Genomic DNA, 20,241 nt, shown 5'->3' on the forward strand with positions numbered 1-20,241 from the left:
TAGTTTGGCATAGAGGATAGAACGTTGGCCTATGGGCTGAAGGGTTCTGGATTCGATCCCAGTCAAGGGCTTGGGTTGCAAGCTGGCTCCCCAGTAGGGAGCGTGCAGGAGACACCCAATTAATGATTCTCTCTCATCATTGATATTTCTATCTCTCTCTCTCCCTCTCCCTTCCTTTCTGAAATCAATAAAAATATATATTTAAAAAAGAAAAAAGAAATGAGTCTGGCTTCAGAAACAGTTGGATTCAGGACTTCTTATGATGTTACTAAGCTCTAAATTGCTGAATCATTCCACTTCCCGGCTCTGTTTCCCCCTTCATATGGAGGGATTCCAGCTCCAAAGTGGCCAACAGCAGCTCAGGATTTACCTCCTCTCCACCTATAGATGCAAAGGGAAGAACATGTCTCTCTCTTTGCCAGAATCTATGCTAATCCCTGAGAATATCTCTTTTGGCCCAGCTTGTGTCCAGGGGTACTCAGATTGATTGGCTAACTCAAATGCTCAGACCTATGCCTACACCAAGAAAGGCAGGTGTGTGATGGGCAGCCCGGTCAGCATCACATGGAATGAGGGAGAGGCAGTTCTAAAAGGGTGGGCTTTAAGGAAGACTTCAAAGGTGTTCCCTCAGCAACAATAAAATCTATTTCTATGCGCCGTTCTCTATGCAATACCAGATATTACCCTCTCTAAGATTATTTAACTTGGTAATACTAACTTGATCTCCTAACAAGTAAAAATTATTTTATTTTTGAATATTTGGGGGGCATGCTTAGACACACTCTGGATCCTAAAATCTGGTGCAGGTACATACATATACAACAGCGAGAGGGTTTCTTTAACTCTGGGCTTGAGAAGATGAGAAAGGGCATTCTGAGAATGACAAAATTCATTCACAGAGCTCTATACAATTTAAATACAATAAACTCTAAAGAATAGACCTTTAATTCTCAGTCTCTACTAAGAAACTAGGAATACCTTTCACTAATGTGACCCAGAATAGATGTCCCATATGGTTTCATTCCATACTGTATGAGCTGAGAAGCGTGTTGCTTTCTTTAAGGCAATATTACTAGTCACAGAAATTATTAGCCATAGTTTTTTAATTCCAGGGGTGGCTGAGTAGAGCTGTAAGCCTGACACCTCTCTGTCTGCATTCTATCTGAAGGGTTTTGTCCTAAGTCATAGTTTGCATTCTCTGCTTCAGGATGATAGGAGGGGCTTGGTGGGAAGAAACATTCCTGGCTTGGAGTTTGAGGCTGGTACAGAACCATACCTGGCATAATACTTTTTGCGTAGCAATAGAATCTGACTTTCATGTATAGAACACCATACCGAACAACAACAACAAAAAAAATACTTTTTCAAGCACCCATGGACATTCACCAAGATAGGCCACATCTAGGTCCATAAGACAATCCTACATACATTTTTAAAAATTGAAATCATACATAGTATGCTCTCTGATCATAATGGAATCAAACTACAAACTAGTAACAGAAAGCCAGCAGGAAAATCTACAAATGCTTAGAAATTAAACAACTCCCTTGTAAATAATCCATCAGTCAAAGAGGAAGTCTTGAAGAAACTTTTAAGTATACACAGAATTGATTTAAAATGAAAAACAAAATATTAGTACATGCAGGATGCAGCTGAAATAGTGCAGAGAAGGACATTTACAGCAAATGTGCAAATTAGAAAAGCAGAAAGGTCTCAAATCAATAATCTAAGTTCCCACTTCAGATAACTAGAAAGGAGCAGCGAAATAAACCTACAATAAGCAGAAGGAAGGAAATAATAAAGATTAGAAAATGAATAAAAACAAAAGAGAAAATGATAGAGAAAATTAATGGGGGGGGAGCGAATTCTTTGAAAAAAATCAATATTTTGTGAGAAATGTCATTCAGCATTCTCACAAGAGTTGAGAAACAGTTCAGGGAGTTCCAGGATTTATTTAAAACAGCAAGCAAAGTCTTGATGGGGATTGTGGTCTCATTTGCAGTTCTGGGTTCTCTTCCAAGATCATTGGTTGGTGGTGGAATTCAATTTCTTGCAGCTTCTGACAACTGCTTGTTCAATGTCATTAGGAAAGTTTTCAAAACCAGGAAGACCTCAGCCCTTTTTAAAAGGGCTCATCTGAATAGGTCAGACCCACCTTGGAAAGTCTCCCTTTTGATGAACTCAGTGTCAAACAGAATTTTTCTTAGTTTACACCTAAAATATTTCCTCACCTGTGCCTCATATCATAACCTAATCATATGCATGATACACATTATATTCAGAGATTCCACCCATACTTGGGGGTAGGGACATCACAAAGGAATCGTGGGGATCATCACTGAATTCTGTCTATTACAGTGTCAGTTTCCCAGCGACCATACTGTTTGACGTAAAGCATCTGTGAATGCTTGTGATAGTCTTTGTTTGTACCATAGTTATCTTCCTGCCATACTATTGGTTTCTATAATTCAGAATCTAGTTTAGAATCTGGAGCCCCAAACTAACAATACATAAAAAATGAAATCATTGCCTTGAAATGTCATTTTATGTGTGAAACTTCTTCATAAAATGCAAAGGATAAAATAAATAAACATAGTGTTACAGTTATTTTATCAAGCCAAGGGAGAACACTTGACCTACAAAGTTCTGGAAATAAACTAGAGTTCACAAATATAAATATTGTTTTAAAAAATTAATGTCTTCCTAAATATATAAACTGATCATTTTTAATGGAAAGATACAAAGATTTTCCAGGAAAAGAAATAAAATGGTATTTCTTGCTAGTATAGCTATTTATAAAAATATGATAAGGCCCCCACCTAGCCAGTTTGGCTCAGTGGATAGAGTGTTGGCCTGTGGACCAAAGGGTCCCAGGTTCGATTCTTGTCAGTGGCACATACTGGGTTGCAGGCTCCTTTCTGGCCCAGGTGGTCGGGGTGTATGCAGGAGGCAACCAATTGATGTGTTTCTCTCACATCAATGTTTCCCTCTGTCTTTCCCTCTCTCTTTCATTCTCCCTAAAAAATCAATGAAAAAAATATCCTTGGGTGAAGATTAACAAAATGTGATAAGGCCCTAGCTGATGTGGTTTAGTTGGTTGGAGCATCATACCATGCACTGAAAGGTCTCCGGTTTGATTCCTGGTCAGGGCATATGTCCAGGTTGTGAGTTCAATCCTTGGTCAGGGCATTTGTAGGAGGCAACCAACTGAAGTTTCACTCACATATTGATGTTTCTCTCTCTCTCTGTCTCTCTCTCTCTCTCTCCCTTCCTCTTTCTCTAAAAATCAATAAAAGCATGTCCTCAGATCCGGCCAGCATGGATCAGTGGTTGAGCATCAACCTATGAACTAGGACAGTTCAATTCCCAATCAGGGCGCATGCCAGCGTTGCTCAATCCCCAGTGTGGGGTGTGCAGGATGCAGCCTATCAATGATTCTCTCACCCTTTCTCTCTGAAATCAATAAAAAGATATTTATTTATATGTTTGTTTGTTTATTTATTTAAAAGCATGTTCTCAGGTGAGGAATAAAAAAAAGTGATATGATAAAAATCATTTAAATGTTCCAGGTTTTAAACAGAATTTTATTTTCCTCTGGAAACTGCTTACATTAAACTCATGCTGTGCTGACAATTTTAGTATGAAAAAGATTAGAATAAAGTCTGCTCACTTCATTCTAGCTAAGAATGCTGACTGTAAACACTAAAATTATTTTGTTTTGCCTTAAGGGGAATCTCAAAATGAACTTCGAGAAGCCAGACTCAAGATGATAAGTGATGATGTGTGCAAGCAACCAGATGTATATGGCAGTGATATTAAATTTGGGATGTTTTGTGCTGGATATCTGGAAGGCATGTATGATGCCTGCAGGGTAGGTGGAAAGACATTATTTTTATATCATTAACTCAAAATTTTTTTACCCGAATTAAGAAATATTCTATAGTCTTTATACTAGTACAAAATACAGATATCTTATCAGTTCAAAAATTTCTAAATACAAATTTCACAGGCCCAGGGCTGGTGCAGGAGGCAACCAATCTATGTGTTTCTCTCACATCGATGTTCCTGTCTTTCCCTTTCTCTTCTACTCTCCCTAAAAATCAATGGAAAAATATACTTGGGTGAGGATTAAAAAGAAAAATAAATAATAAAATTAAATGTCCTTAATACTGGAAGTCCAAAGATTCATAAAACTCTCTTTTATTAAAGAGCTCACATGTAGGAAGGAAACACTCAGGAATAATGAACGATGATGTGAGGTTATAAATGATATAATGAAGAGCAAATATTTTTACAGCAAGTATCAGAAAAATCACATTTAAATGAGGCCTGAAGGATAAATAGCACTTGCCCAATTATAGAATAAGAAAATAATATTATAGAAAAGAGGAAGAGCATCACCACAATTATAAAGCTGTGAAACTACAATTCATATTTGAGGGGACCCCAGGCAACCTGTTGAGTCTCGCATAGGAGGATGAGAGGTGAGAAGTAGCAAATGCTTAGAAGGTGGATTAGACCATGTCGTGACTATCCAGTGCCCTTACCATGTCCCCCTCTGTCATCCAATATCTATCCTGCATATATGTGTTCTGACAAGGTACAAAAGTGTTTCTTCCTGGAGGTACTTGCTCTATGATGTGAGATCCTTGAAAATTCCAAGGAGGTGATTCTACCTGATGAAATGATGGGGTTATTAATATCAGGTGGCAGCAAGCCCTTCCCAGAGTCCCACAGATTATAAAACATGGGCAGCCTCTGTCAGAAAAAGGTATGCTACATATATGTACAAGTAGCATATAGGCTTAGAAAGAACAGAATCTGACACTCACCTAGCCTCAGTTGTTAAGAATGTGGAGGAAGGCAGCTAGAATTCAGGGAAGCCAAAGAGAGGCCCATGCCTTGATGGATAAGTGGAAGGTGGCGACAGGAGTCTAGGAGCAGACAGGATATGGGAATCTAGACAAACGTTGAGATTAATGAAAAGCCTCAGGAAGGATTGGTGCTCATGAAGAGACTTCCCTGGATTGGGGAGCAGACATAAGATTCCTAACCCATTATTGTGCAAGTGAGTAATAAGCCAGAGTCATACAAAAAGTGAGAAAGTTATCAAGGAGAAACTCAGGCACACGTCCTAGACAAAAATAAAGCAATTGTACTGGGGTCTATGGTGTGGGGCTTAGTCTGTCTGAGAAAACGGGACACTAAGCACCCTACTTAGAGTCAAAAGAAAACCAACATCAGCTTGACTTTCTGTGTTATGTATTTGAAATTTGTTAAGAATAGACCTTATGCATCCTTACCTGCCCCCTACACACACACACACACACACACACACACACACACACACACACACACAGTAACTATGTGAGGGATGGATGTGTTAATTAGCCTGATGGATATGTTAGTTAACTTGATGGTCATTTCACAAAGTATAGTATGTCAAATCATCATGTCATTTTCTTTAAATATATACAATTTTATCTGTCAATTATCCTATATAATAAAAGCCTAATATGCTAAGTGTCCAGTCTTCCAGTCGTCCAATCAAAGCATAAGATGCTAATGATATGCTAAGGCCACTCAACCACTCACTATGACATGCACTGACCACCAGGTGGCAGACACTTCGACTGCTAGGTTAGCTTGCTGCTGTGGTCCAGCTGATCAGGACTGAGCGAGATGGGCTGGACATGCACTGGAGCCCTCCTATTGTTCCTCCCTGGCTGGCCAATCTCCCACATCCCTCCCTGGCCCTGATTGTGCACCAGTGGGGTCCCTCAGCCTTGCCTGTGCCCTCTCACAATCCGGGACCCCTCAGGGGATGTCAGATAGCCAGTTTCAGCCCAATCCCTCAGGCTAAGGAACCCCCACTGGTGCATGAATTCGTGCCCCGGGCCTCTAGTATATCTATAAAACTAAAAAAATTGAAATGTCAACATTGAAATTTTATAGACTTTTTAAAGGGTTTTATAACTTTTAAAATACATGTTTCAATTAATTATCCTATAATTGGTAATCTATATATATATATGCCTAATAATAAAATATGTGCTTCATCAGAATATCTTAAGTAATAAGCTTTATATTTAACTAATATTTTCTTTCTCTCTCTTTTTTACCTTCAGGGTGATTCTGGGGGACCATTAGTCATAAAGGATCTTAAAGATACCTGGTATCTCATTGGAATTGTGAGCTGGGGAGATAACTGTGGTCAAAAGAACAAACCTGGAGTCTACACAATGGTGACTTATTACCGAAACTGGATTGCTTCAAAAACTGGGCTCTAAATCACTGTAAAAGTTCAACATCGAGAGCTGTATGCAGGCCATACGTGTATGAGAACCCAAATATTCAGTGAGGTTCAATGACTGGGCCGAGCAACACAAAACATATGTCACTATTTATTTTAGAATCACTCTAATTAACCAATAACCCATAGCCAATTCATAAAGAATTTAAATTTGTAAAGTCGTGGGTCAATTTAGCCTGGCTTGAAAAATACATCAGAGCTACTCAGCTCTTAAAATCACACAAGGTGGAGCATAAAAGAGGAGCAATGCAATCTATTGAGGATAATCCATGAGATTTGTCAGGGGTGTCACCTTAAATGAGTAAATTTTTAAACACTCAGAGAGTTCAGGAAACCTTTATATAATCTTCAGAACTCACAAATACGTTTTTTTCTTTTTTCTCATTCTTCCAGGTTTTCCAAAGAGATTTTCCACCATAAGAAACTAATTTTTTACTTATAAACTCATTGGAGGGGTCTTCATAAAAGAAAGTTATATCTGGGAAACAAAGTTCTGTGACAAATCAAACCAGAGATCTAACCTTTTTATGTTGGTTCTAACCTCCTTAATTTGTGGTGATTTTTCACACACACACGCACACGCACACACACACCTATCCCTACCCTACAGATAAACTCAGAGAAAGCCTGATTAATGAATAAGTATATATATATTAATTAACTAATCAAAAATATATTTTTGTTATAAGAAATTTGGGGGAATGTGATAACTTTATGAACAGTCCCAAAACAGTGGCACAACATTTTGACATTTCATAGATGCATTTACATGTTTAGACCAACAAGAGGTGACTGTAGATTATTATTGTAAGGTTAAATGCCTAGAAAAAAATTAAAAATTTGCTAATACATTAAAAAATCAAAGAACATTGCTTTTCTAGATAGAAATCAAGTGTCTTTGTATTGCTGCAGCCTATTTTCCCCTAAAGCTTGTGGCAGTAGCCTGACCACTGCAACCATGAAACCCTAGTTTTAAAAATATGTTTTAAAATAAATATAAATTTTGAAGACCTACCACACAGAACACGTGAACAATGTCATCTGAAAGAACAAACATGCCCGCTAAATAAAGTGCCTTGTGAAGACATTGGGAAAGTCAGGCTCATGTATTCAATGATACAATTGAATGAAGGCTTTGTGGGAACTTACTCTGTGTGACAACACCAGCTAAACTTCAGCTGTGCAGTGTGGTGTCATTTATTCATGTAGCGCAAATATAAGCCAAAGCATTGGGAAATTGAATGACCTTACAATAATTTCCCCTCATGTGCTATTGAGAAGGCATGAAAATAACCCTGAAATAATGGAAAGGAAATTTACAGTTTACTCACCGCCCCCCGCCAAAAAAATGATCCATAACTTAGACTCACAAAAGTTTAAAAATTAGAAAAGACTGTACAAGTCATGCAGGCCAGCACACATGTTTCAGAGAATGGAAGCCAGGAAGCCTAAATGACTTGGTGAGGCCCAGATAGCCTATATCCAGCGAGGGCCGCGAACCCAGGTACCAATTTCACATGCTCTTTACCTTGCAGAGCATCTTTTTTAACATCAGATCTATAAAAGTTTCAGCAAGTGCTATTATTGAATCTGTCTTAAATTAGGAAACTCTTAAGAAAATAATCTTAAATGATGAAATTCACTTAGGCAGCTGGCTGCCAATTCTCTGAACTCACTTCAAGATAAAGTTGTTTGTTCATAGGCAAAAGTATATACAGACATATGAATTAGACTCTATTTTGGTGGTATATAATTCTGACTTTTGATGTTAAGATTCAAAATAATCTTAGAGTTATAAACTTTGTATTTCTAACCTGTTTGGTGCAGCATTTCATTCTGGGACATGCGCAAGCAAATATTGATATGTCATTTTAAATCAATAATAAAGTTGGTGGTCAGAGCATTCTATAAATATCATTTAATCTCTGGTAGGCCAATAGTATGAATCTTTTTTTCAACTGCTCTTAAGAATTGCCTTTCTTTCTTTCTTTCTTTCTTTCTTTCTTTCTTTCTTTCTTTCTTTCTTTCTTTCTTTCTCTTTCTTTCTTTCTTTCTTCTTCCTCCTCACCAGAGGATATTTCTCCCATTGCTTTTTAAGAGAGAGTAAGGGAGGGAGGGAGAAAGAAAGAGAGGAAAGGAAATGAGAGAGAGAAACATCGATGAGAAAGACACATTGATTGGTTGCCCCCCTCAGGAACCTGGCAGAGGCCAGGGATGGAACCTGCAACCCAGGTACCTGCCCTTGACCGGAAATCAAACCTGAGACCCTTCACTGTGGGCCGATGCTCTAACCCAGGGGTCCTCAAACTTTTTAAACAGGGGGCCAGTTCACTGTCCCTCAGACATTCCACACATGCGCACTGAGGGCCCAGGATGAGTTGGCTGCTAAGCAGGACAGGCAGCGGCAGCCAAAACACCTGGCGGGCAGGATAAATGTTTTCAGGGGACCACATGTGGCCCGTGGGCCATAGTTTGAGGACCCCTGCTAACCACTTACCAACACTGACCAGGTCTGTATTTCTTTTAAATAACTAGTTTGGGTCACACTGAAGCAGGGTTTCTCAACCTTGGCAGTTTTGACATTTTGGCCTAGATAACTTGTGAGGGGCTACCCCATGAGGTGTAGAATATTTAGCAGCACCCTAAACTATGCTGCTCGCAGAAAATACAAAATATGATATTTCCTCATTGCCAGGTTGAATCTTTTTTATCAATATGTTTAGGCAGAGAACAGGAACTAAAAGTATTTTTCCTATGTAAATAGCTGAATATTATGCAGCTTAAAATTCCATGAAAACTGATGGTGATAAAGCGCCAGTACAGGCAAGGACTAATAACTTCAGGAGGGTATTGGAGACCTCCAGGACAGTATTATGCTAATGTTGGTAGCCTTGAAATACGTGTTCTGGGTTTGGGCATGCTAGATGTTATGCAGTATGCAGGGTCACTGAGGATCCCTGTAAAATCTGCTGAATATTTTGCATGGTCTGTAGTGATCAGCTAGAGTAGCTTCATGGTACAGAGAAAGCACTAGGATGAGTACCTCCCTGCCTTGAGTGATGTGGTCACTGCCCTCATAGACCAGACTGCTCTCTGGGCCTCCAAGAGCCATCTCAGGAGGCTCTGGCATTCAGCTGGGCACTCCTATGCACAGTTCTCCTGTTATCCTTTACGGGACCATCAGCCTTAGGAGGAACCTGGAGGCTAGACGACATCCACATTCTCAAGTTTGTTAGATTTTCCTAGGAAACGTTTCTTTACCTTTCCCTGGTAACCTGGCTTCCGGGATTGGAGGAGTTGTCTGGCAGTTTTCACACTCTACTCCAGTGAACACACCACAGCGGAAGTAGCAATGGCTGTTACCATGGTAGTACAGGCCACGGATATCTGGTCATATCATCCTATGATGCTGGCTCCCCCAAAGGAGAATTTCTAAATCTTAAAAACATGCTTCGTCTTAAAGAAAGAAGGCATTTTATCTTTGTGAGACTGCTTTCCTGGAGAATTTGATACGAGTGGAGAAGAGATAGAGTTTCAATGATGGACTGTAAGGTTAATTTAGAGGAGATTGGGTTAATCCTGTCACTGTGTACAGGAAGTACAGTCACCTCTAGGGTTCCAGACAAACCTCCTTCCCACATAAAGGCTTATCTTCTGGGGTATGTGTGTGTTTAGAAAAGTATGAAATGAATCAATGAGAACCTTAAAAATCTTTTTATCAATCTTGAAGATTCCCAATGATAAAACTGTTATCAATTATCTTGCTGGAATCATGTCGTAGATGGAGAGAGCACTCAGTGTTCCTATCAGTTGCTCTTCCTGAAACTGGTCTAAAAGGGGTAATGTAATCTGGCTCCATCATACACAACACCATGGTGGCCCAACACAAACAAGGCTTTACCTGTGCCTCCAACAGCCAGAGCTCCTCAGCTTTCCCGGATTCTGTTGGACAACTAGGGAATAGGACGGAGCATGGAGAAGCCCCTTCTAGGTCAGAAGTCTTGCTCACAGCCAACCACAGCTCTGTTTCTTCTCTTCACTTTGAGGAAAGTACTCCAATTCCTGGTACAAAGCACAAACATTACCCCTGGCTTTTCATGACAAACACTCTGAAAAACAGCCAAGCCCTCACATGCCTTTCATTGGGTCATTTAAGGACCTAACAACATACTCTGATTACATGATCTACTATTTTATCCATAGTCCTTATATCCTTCTCGTTTAGATGCCTCTGAGAAATGAGATCAACAGATTATAGCACAGGACAAATAATAAAAACAAAAGAAAATCACAGACTGGATTTCAAGGTGAGTTGGATAGCTTCTCCCTGATCCATGACTACAGACTATCCCTAATCCCAGAAAACCATCACAGTATTAAGTGTTCCTGTCCAAAAGCCTTGGAAACAAATAAGGATGAATCAGTGGAAACGTCCCTGTGTTACTAAGAAAGAGACAATGCAAGTACATGCTCTTCTAACTATGAGAACTATTACCTTGAATCAGAAAGGTGTAATGATACATCTTCATAGTTCCAAATGACCTCAAACCCAGTTCAAATACCCGGCTACAGTCACATATTTCAGAGTTTGGTAAAAGAGTAAAACACTAATACAAAACCTGTCCATTGATGACAATTTGAACCAATTGGATTATTGAATATAGGTTCAAATAATCTTTTAAAATATTTTTAAAAGATTACACTACCAAATCACACATTTGCTAGATGATGGATAGTATGACATAGGGGTAAACAATATGAAGTTAAACAGAATTTATTTGAATCCTGGCTCCACAACCTACCACTGAACAACAATGGGTTATTTGAACTTCATGATGGTTAGTTTCATGTGTCATCTTGACTGGGCCACTGGGCCCAGATAAGTGATTAAATATTATTTCTAGATGTTTCTGTGAAAGTGTTTTAGATGTTATTAACATTTCCCAGCTTTATTGTGATATAATTGACAAAGAAAATTATATATGAAGTGGACAGCATGATGATATGATAATACATACATTGTGAAATGATTGCCAAATTAGCTAATTAACATACCCACCACCTCACGTAGTTGCCTTTCCAATACAGCATTAACTATAGCCGCAATGCTGTCCATTAGGTTGCCAGGGGCTGGGAGGTCGGGGAAATGAGAAGATGTTGGCTAAAGGGTACAAACTTTTAGTTATAAGTACCAGGATCTAATGTACAGCATGCTGACTATAGTGAATGACACTGTACTGTATACTTGAAAATTGATAGAGTAAAGCTTTAATGATCTCATAACAATAACCACTATAAAATTGTAATTATGTGAGGTGAAAGATGTCTTAACTAACCTTATTGTGGTAAACATCTTACAATATATATGTGTAGCAAATCATCACATTATACACATTAAACTTACACAATGTTACATGTCAAGTATATGTCATTAAAGCTGGGGGAAAATAAGTAGATTTTTTTTTTTTATTTAGCAGTAAACACCCAGAAAAATAAATGGGGAAAGTAACCTGGTCAAAATAATAACAACAACAAATCCAACAAAACAAAATCAAGAAGTTTACTTTGACAATTCTCATCACCAAAGTGGGAAAAACCCAAGTTCAGTGAAAGGTCTCGATAACTAAAGAGCTAGTAGGACATGTTATGTATATTACAAGTAAAGCAAAACCAAAAACAGCATTTTCACATGCAAACTCCAAACTGAAGGTCATGAGGGCAAACACTCTATCACAGTGGGAGAGCTGGACCCAAAAGCATTTGATTTGTAGTCTACATAAGCAACCCTACGTAGCTTGTTCTAGAAAAGATAGATCCAGGTCTTTACTTATTCAAATATAGTTAATAATTTCTCATAGCTAGATTGGTAAATTCCTTAGTGTTTTACCAAAATTTTTATTAACCAAGATCACGTCGGCATTATAAAATTCACGGAAAAGATTTCAGCATGTTCTATACTTGGAAACAGTTAAGATAGCATAGGAAACAACTGTTTTGGAAATGCTATGAGGCAAGATGTTTTTATAAAAAAATTTAATACATTTTTCATTTCTCCTGTGGTTATTTTTGTTGTTGAAGTTTCCTAGCTCTTAAATCGATTTCAATGATTTGTTTTTTATCCCAGAAATTTGTTTTCTTGAGACTAAGTATTTTAGTATAGTTTCACATATAATTACTTATTTTTCTACATTTGTTGTTACATTATTGTTCTCATTTTCAAAATTGTATATTTGTATACTTTTGACCAATACAAATTTCACTCTTTATCCTGGTTAATGTTGTTGCTTTGGATCTCTGTATATTTGCCTGCTATCTTTGTTCTCTTTCTCTTTAACATTCTTTTTGTTTTAGTTGTGTATCTGAAAAAGTATGGGTTTTTTATAACTGGATTTTCTTTTTAAAAGAGACTCAAAAGAGTCTTTGCCTTCTATTATATCTGTTGAAACCATTTACCTATATTAGCACAATTTTTATGTTTGCTATAACTTGGGCCAACTTTCTTTGTACCATTTGTTTCTTCTGTCTTCTTGCTAATTTCTTTATACAGGGGTGGCAAAAGTAGATTTACAATTCTGAGTATGCAAAACACATAGTTTATTCTTGCATTACTGTTTATTAATTATTTTATTACTTTCCATGTGAACACCTATAAACCAACTTCTGCCAAACCCTGTATTTTATTCCCAAACACACACCCATACCCAGAGCAATAGAAACCTTAGTAAATGGGTTGTCTCCCTTGGTGGGAAGTTTTCTACAACTTATTCATAATGGTCTAAACACTCTGCTCTAAACATACATAAGTTGTTTCTTTTAAAGCACCTAAAAGCAGAAGTGAAAAAGAAGTTTGTATGCTAATATTTAATGTAACCTTATTTCTCACAATACTTTCACTTGTTCCTCCTCGTAGTGAAATTCCTCTTTGTCAGAGGCCTGGCTTGTGCTCTTGGAAAAAGCCATGATGCTTTTCCCATATTAAAAAAAACACTTGCCACCAGAACCGGTTTGGCTCAGTGGATAGAGCGTCAGCCTGCAGACTCAAGGGTCCCAGGTTCGATTCCGGTCAAGGGCATTTACCTTGGTTGCAGGCACATCCCCAGTTGGGGGAGTGCAGGAGGTGGCTGATCGATGTTTCTTTCTCATTGATGTTTCTAACTCTCTATCCCTGTCCCTTCCTCTCTGTAGAAAATCAATAAAAGAAAAAAAGGAACACTTGCCATGGGAATCCATATAATAATTTAATACACATAATTTACTGAGTCCTAAAGCTCTTTTTTTAATATATTTTTTATTGATTAAGATATTACATATGTGTCCTTATCCCCACATTACCCCCCCCCCCGATCATGCCCTCACCCCCCCCCCCGTTGTCCATGTCCATTGGTTAGGCCTATATGCTTGCATATAAGTCCTTTGGTTGATCTTTCCCCCTTACCCCCACCCTCCCCTACCTTCCCTCCAAGGCCCGACAGTCCAATCAATGCCTTTCCATCTCTGGATCAGTCCTTGTTCATCAGTTTATGTTGTTCATTATATTTCACAATGAGTGAGATCATGTGCTATTTATCCTTCTCTGACTGGCTTATTTCACTTAGCATAATGCTCTCCAGTTCCATCCATGCTGTGGCAAACGGTAAGAGTTCCTTTTTCTTCTTCCTCTTCTTAAAGAATACCTTTCAGAATTTCATATAATGCTGGTTTGGTGGTGATGAACTCCTTTAGCTTTCTCTTATCTGTGAAGCTCTTTATCTGACCTTCAATTCTGAATGATAGCTTTGCTGGATAAAGTAATCTTGGTTGTAGGTTCTTGCTATTCATCACTTTGAATATTTCTTGCCACTCTCTTCTGGCATGCATGGTTTCTGTTGAGAAATCAGCTGACAGTCATATGGGTACTCCCTTCTAGGTAACTGACTGTCTTTCTCTTGCTGCTTTTAAGATTCTCTCTTTGTCTTTTGCTCTTGGTATTTTAATTATGATGTGTCTTGGTGTAGTCCTCTTTGGATTCCTTTTGTTTGGGGTTCTCTGTGCTTCCTGGACTTGTAAGTCTATTTCTTTCACCAGGTAGGGGAAGTTTTCTGTCATTATTTCTTCAAATAGGTTTTCAATATCTGCCCTCTCTCTTCTTGTGGTACCCCAATAATTCTGATGTTGGTACGCTTGAAGTTGTCCCAGAGGCTCCTTATACTATCTTCATATTTTTGGATTCCTTTTTCTTTTTTCTCTTTCGGTTGGGTATTTTTTGTTTCTTCGTATTTCAAATCTTTGACTTGATTCTTGTGATCCTCTTGTCTGCTATTGGATCTCTGTATATTATGCTTTATTTCAGTCACTGTATGCTTAATTTTTAGTTGGTCCTTTTTCATATCCTAGAGGGTCTCACTAAATTTATTGGCGGTTTCCATAAAATTCTTGAAAAACTTTATAAACGTGGTTTTGAACTCTATATCCAGTAGTTTGCTCTCCTCCATTTCTGTCATTTGTGACCTGTTTCTTTGTCTCCGCATTTTTTATGCTTCTCTGTGTTGATAGAGTGGTTTTGTGTGCTAGGTGTCCTGTAGGGCCCAGGGGCTCAGCCTCCCCAGTTACCTGAGGTGGACACTCTTGGTGCACCCCCTTGTGGGCTTTGTGCACAGTCTTGTTGTAGTTATGCCTTGATTGTTGTAGGATCACTGGGAGGAATTGACCTCCAGGCCTATTGTCTGTGAGAATCAGCTGTGTCTGCAGTGGGAGAACTTCTGTGCTGAAGACACCGTTCTGGGGCAAGACTTGCTTCAGTGGGGCTTTGGTGCTCACTGAGTCTGCCCCCTGAGTGTGTCCCTTATGGATCTGAGGAGTTGTAATCTGGATGGTCCCACTCTGACCACTGGGTACACTGGCTCTTAGATCTAAGGAGGTGCTAATTTAGCCTCTGCCTGAGGTTACCCAGCAGGAGATACAAAGAGAACTGCAAATTCCCCTTCTTTTTTGGAGTTTGACGGTGCCCAGATGAGGCCCAGCTGTGAAGCAATGCAAGCGCCCATGAGGAGCCTCTCTTCTGGGACTGCAGGGCCTGGTTGGGCTTCCCGTGAGTTTGTGCAGAAGCCAGTCTGTGAGGCCGGCCAGGAGAGAGCACACCGCCTGCCTGGCTTCCATGCAGTGCCACTGGGCGGCCCAGAGGCATGCTGTGCCCCAGCCCATGGCATCCGGCCATGCTCACCACATCTCCACATGGGAACCTGGGCACTATGACTCAGGCAGAGGGGGAAGCGCAGGAGTCTGGGGGCCCAGGTGCTTCCCAGGGCACAGAGGTCAGCTGGGACCTGCCCTTCCATGCCAGATGCTCACGCTTCAATCACCAGCCAGGCCTAGGGACTGCACCCATGCAGGCATTTTGTGCACTGGGCCACTAGTTTAATATAAAATTTTATTTGTAGCCCTAGCCAGTTTGGCTCAATGGATAGAGTGTTGGCCTGTGGAATGAAGATCCCAGTCAAGGAAGGGCACATGCCCGGGTTGTGGACATGATCTACAGTAGGCAACCAATCAGTGATTATATCTCATCTCGTTGATGTTTCTATCTTCCCCTCCCTTCCTTTCTGAAATCAATAAAAATATATTTAAAAAAAATTTTTATTTCTATACAAGTTTTACATTTATTATAAATGTACATTTAAAAAAAACTTTATTGCTGAAACTGGTTTGGCTCAGTGGATAGAGCATCGGCCTGCGGACTGAGGGGTCCCAGGTTCGATTCCGGTCAAGGGCATGTACCTGGGTTGCGGGCAATCCCCAGTGGGGGATGTGCAGGAGGCAGCTGATCGATGTTTCTCTCTCATCGATGTTTCTGACTCTCTATCTCTCTCCCTTCCTCTCTGTAAAAAATCAATAAAATATATTTTAAAAAAAAACTTTATTGTTGGATTATTACAGATGTCCCTCTTTTTCCCCCCATTGTCCCCTTCCACCCGGTTCCTAACTCATCCTATTGTCTGCGTCCATAGGTAATACATACACACATATAAGATATTTGTTTAATCTTTTCGTGCCTCCTCCACCCACTTCTGTCTGAGAATTGTATCTGTTCCATTTTCATGCCTCTGATTCTATTTTATTCACCAGTTTATTCTGTTCATTAGATTTCTTATTTGTTTATTTTGATTTTTAGATTCAATTGTTGACAGGTATGTATTTGTTGCCATTTTGTTGTTCATATTTTTTATCTTTTTCTTCTTCTTCCTCTTCTTAAAGAATACCCTTAAACATTTCTTATAATACTGGTTTGGTGGTGATGAACTCCTTTAGATTTTCCTTGTCTGTAAAATTCTTTATCTGATCTTCAATTCTAAATGATAGCTTAATCTTGGTGGTAGGTCCTTGCTACTCATCACTTTGAATATTTCTTGTCACTCTCTTCTGGCCTGCATAGTTTCTGTTGAGAAATTAGCTGACAGTCATATGGACATTCCTTTGTAGGTAACTAACTGCTTTTCTCTTGCTGCTTTTACGATTCTCTCTTTGTCTTTAGCCCTTGGCATTTTAATTATGATGTGTCTTGGTGTGGTTCTTTTGTGTTCCTATTGTTTGGGACTCTCTGTGCTTCCTGGACTTGTAAGTCTATTTCTTTTACCAGATAGGGAAAGTTTCCTGACATTATTTCTTTAAATAGGTTTTCAATATCTTGTTCTCTCTCTTCTTCTGGCATCCCCATATTGCAAATGTTGGTATACTTGAAATTGTCCCAAAGGCTCCTTAACGCTATCTTCATATTTTTGGATTCTTATTTCTTTTGCTCTTCTGGTTGGATTTCTTTATTTCCTCATATTTCAAATTGTTGATTTGATTCTCAGAATCCTCTACTCTATTTTTAAATCCCTGTATATTATTCTTTATTTCAGTCAGTGTATGCTTAATTTCTGACTGGTCCTTTTACATTTGTTTTGGCATTCTCACTAAGATCCTTGAAAGTATCACCAACTCATTTGGAGGTTTCTAGAAGATTCTTGAGTAATCTTACAACCGTGGTTTTGAACTCTATATTCAGTTATTTGCTTTCTTCCATTTCTTTCATTTATGACATGTTTCCTTATCTCCACATTTTGGGTTCTTCCTTGTGTTTGTTTCTATGTATTGGATAGAGCTGTTATGTCTCCTTGAGTTGATAGAGTGGCCTTGTGTACTAGGTGTCCTATAGGGCCCAGAGGCTTAGCCTCCCCAGTCACCTGAGCTGGGGACTCTAGGTGCACCACTTTGTGGGCTGTGAGCACAGTCTTGTTGTAGTTAAGCCTTGATTGCTGTTGGTGTCACTGGGAGGAATTGACCTCCAGGCCAATTGGCTATGAGGACCAGCTGTAACTACAGTGGGAGAGCTGCTATGCAGGAGATACCCTATGGAGCAGGACTTGCTTCAGTGGGGCTTTGGTGCTCACTGAGTCTGCCCCTTGAGTGTGTCTCTTATGGATGTGTAGAATTGTAGTCTGGTATGGTCTGACACTGACCACTGGGTACACTGGCTTTGGGTCTCCAGGGAGGTGCAAATTTAGCTACTTCCTAGGGTCACCCAGCAGGTGCTACAGAGAGATCTGAAGATTCCTTTTCTTTGTATCGGGTTTGAAAGTGCCCAGAGGATGCCCAGCTGTGAAGCTAGGCAGGCCGGTGCTGGTTCCAAGTCTTGGTCCTTTTATTGTTAGGTTTGTGACTCCCTGACCCTGCTGCAGCTTGTTTGAGAGATTTTAGCCTGAGCAAGGGCAGGCCATTCATATGCAAAAGCTGTTGCAGGCAGCTTGGGTGGGGTTGTAAATTGGATGAGGTGGGGGTCTTAGGGAATCACCAGGGTGGAGCAAACAGAAATGGCTGCCAGTCAACCCTCTGACTGGGAAGGTCCCAGCATAGAAACAGTGATCCCTAGGAGCACCTTTGTCTGGGAGAAAGCTGCCCCAAATTCGTGCCTTGATGTCAGACAATCCAGTTCCTCCTTGTATGTGTCTGTGTCCCCCAATGCCTCGCTCTGGTACTGCAACTCAAAGCAAGTGTGACCTTATAAGTTCAGTTCATGGTGCCAGCCTTTAAAGAGGAACTTCTGAGTCTCAGCAGCCTCTGTGTCACTGAGGCCGAATCTGCACTTCTTGTTACAGCCTGTAGTTATGAAGAATTCTTTTCCCAGCTCTGGGACACTAGGCTGGACTTCTGGTGTAGGGCTGGGACCCCTTGCTTCTCATGGGTGGCCTATGCAGAGATGCTCTCCTTCCTGATTAAAAAGCAGCACACAGGAGAAAAACTAAGATGGCGACATAGGTAAACATCTGAAATTGCTGCCTCGCACAACCACTTCAAAAATACAACTAAAAGACAAACGGACATCATCCAAAACCACAGGAATGCTGGCTGAGTGGAATTCTACAACTAGAAGGAAAAAAAAGCACACTGAGACTCAGAGGAGGTGTGGAAGTAAAGTGCAGAGGTACAGAGGCGCACACTGAAAGAGCTGGCAACTGAGGAGGTGGTTGTCCTTTATAATCAGGAGGGAGTCTCAAGCTCCCGACTGCTCTGAACTCCAGTTCCAGGTGAGTCTCTGGGGACCCAGACTCATACGGGGAGAAACTGGACTGTCTGGAAGCAGGCAGAACTCAAGGGAAGCTTTCTCCCAGAGTTGCTTGTAGCGATTACCAGGACACTGAGACCGGGGGCCTCTTAGGGCAGGGCTGAGGATCAGCCATAGCTGTTTGCTCCGCCCTGTTGATTCCCTGAGACCCCGCCCCACCCAAGCTGTGCGCAGAGGCTTTTGCATATAAATGGCCTGGCCCTTTGCAATCTACAATTACCTAACAAACTGCAGATGGGTCAGACAGACCCAGAACATCCAAAAGAAGGCCCAAGACCCCACAGCAGCTTGCATTGCTTCACAGCTGGGCCTCATCTGGGCACCTCCAAATCCCAAACAAAGAAGAGGAATCTGCAGATCTCTCCATAGCTCCTGCTGGGTAGCCTCAGGCAGAGGCTAAATTAGCACCTCCTTAGAAATCCAAGAGCCAGTGTACCCAGTGGTCAGAGTTGGACCATCTAGATTACAACTCCTCAGATCCATAAGGGGCACACTCAGGGGGCAGACTCAGTGAGCACCAAAGCCCCAATGAAGCAAGTCTTGCCCCAGAACGGTGTCTCCAGCACAGACGTTCTCCCACTGCAGACACAGCTGGTTCTCACAGACAATAGGCCTGGAGGTCAATTCCTCCCAGTGATCCTACAACAATCAAGGCTTAACTACAACAAGACTGTGCACACAGCCCACAAAGGGGTGCACCAAGAGTATCCACCTCAGGTAATTGGGGAGGCTGAGTCACTGGGCCCTATAGGACACCTAGCACAGAAAGCCACTCTATCAACACAGGGAAGCAGCCAAAATGAGGAGATAAAAAAACAGGTCACAAATGACAGAAATGGAGGAAAGAAAAATACTGGATATAGAGTTCAAAACTTGGTTCTAAGGTTTTTCAAAAGTTTTCTAGAAACTGCTGATAAATTTAGTGAGACCTTCAATAAATCTAGTGAGACCCTCGAGGATATGAAAAAGGACCACCTAGAAATTAAGCATACACTGACCGAAATAAAGAATATTATACAGAGATCCAACAGCAGACTAGAGGATCGCAAGAATCAAGTCAAAGATTTGAAATACGAAAAAGCAAAAAACACCCAACTGGGAAAAAAAAGAAAAAGGAATCCAAAAATATGAAGATAGTGTAAGGAGCCTCTGGGACAACTTCAAGCACGCCAACATCCGAATTACGGGGGTGCCAGAAGAAGAGAGAGGGCAAGATATTGAAAACCTATTTGAAGAAATAATGACAGAAAACTTCCCCTACCTGGTGAAAGAAATAGACTTGCAAGTCCAGGAAGCGCAGAGAACCCCAAACAAAAGGAATCCAAAGAGGACCACACCAAGAGCAAAA

General features: G+C 40.3%; 2 protein-coding genes across 2 annotated transcripts in view; both read left to right on the forward strand.

Moving 5' to 3' along the window:
* LOC308535480 (transmembrane protease serine 11A-like) overlaps positions 1–6,290 on the forward strand; it is a gene marked incomplete at both ends in the record, with an annotated part of 54,892 nt that extends 48,602 nt beyond the window's left edge. The window contains 2 exons of the mRNA XM_081114393.1: positions 3,729–3,871; positions 6,129–6,290. Of these exons, the coding sequence (XP_080970519.1) occupies positions 3,729–3,871; positions 6,129–6,290 (305 nt within the window). The remainder of the gene's footprint in view (positions 1–3,728; positions 3,872–6,128) is intronic.
* Positions 6,291–10,185: 3,895 nt separating this feature from the next.
* Positions 10,186–20,241, forward strand: part of LOC308535556 (transmembrane protease serine 11D-like) — a gene marked incomplete at both ends in the record, with an annotated part of 60,023 nt that continues 49,967 nt past the window's right edge. Inside the window, one exon of the mRNA XM_081114502.1 lies at positions 10,186–10,304. Within this exon, the coding sequence (XP_080970628.1) occupies positions 10,186–10,304 (119 nt within the window). The remainder of the gene's footprint in view (positions 10,305–20,241) is intronic.

This window comes from Myotis nattereri (genome assembly GCF_964212035.1).
Source record: "Myotis nattereri genome assembly, chromosome: 1".
In the NCBI taxonomy this organism is placed as follows: domain Eukaryota; kingdom Metazoa; phylum Chordata; class Mammalia; order Chiroptera; family Vespertilionidae; genus Myotis; species Myotis nattereri.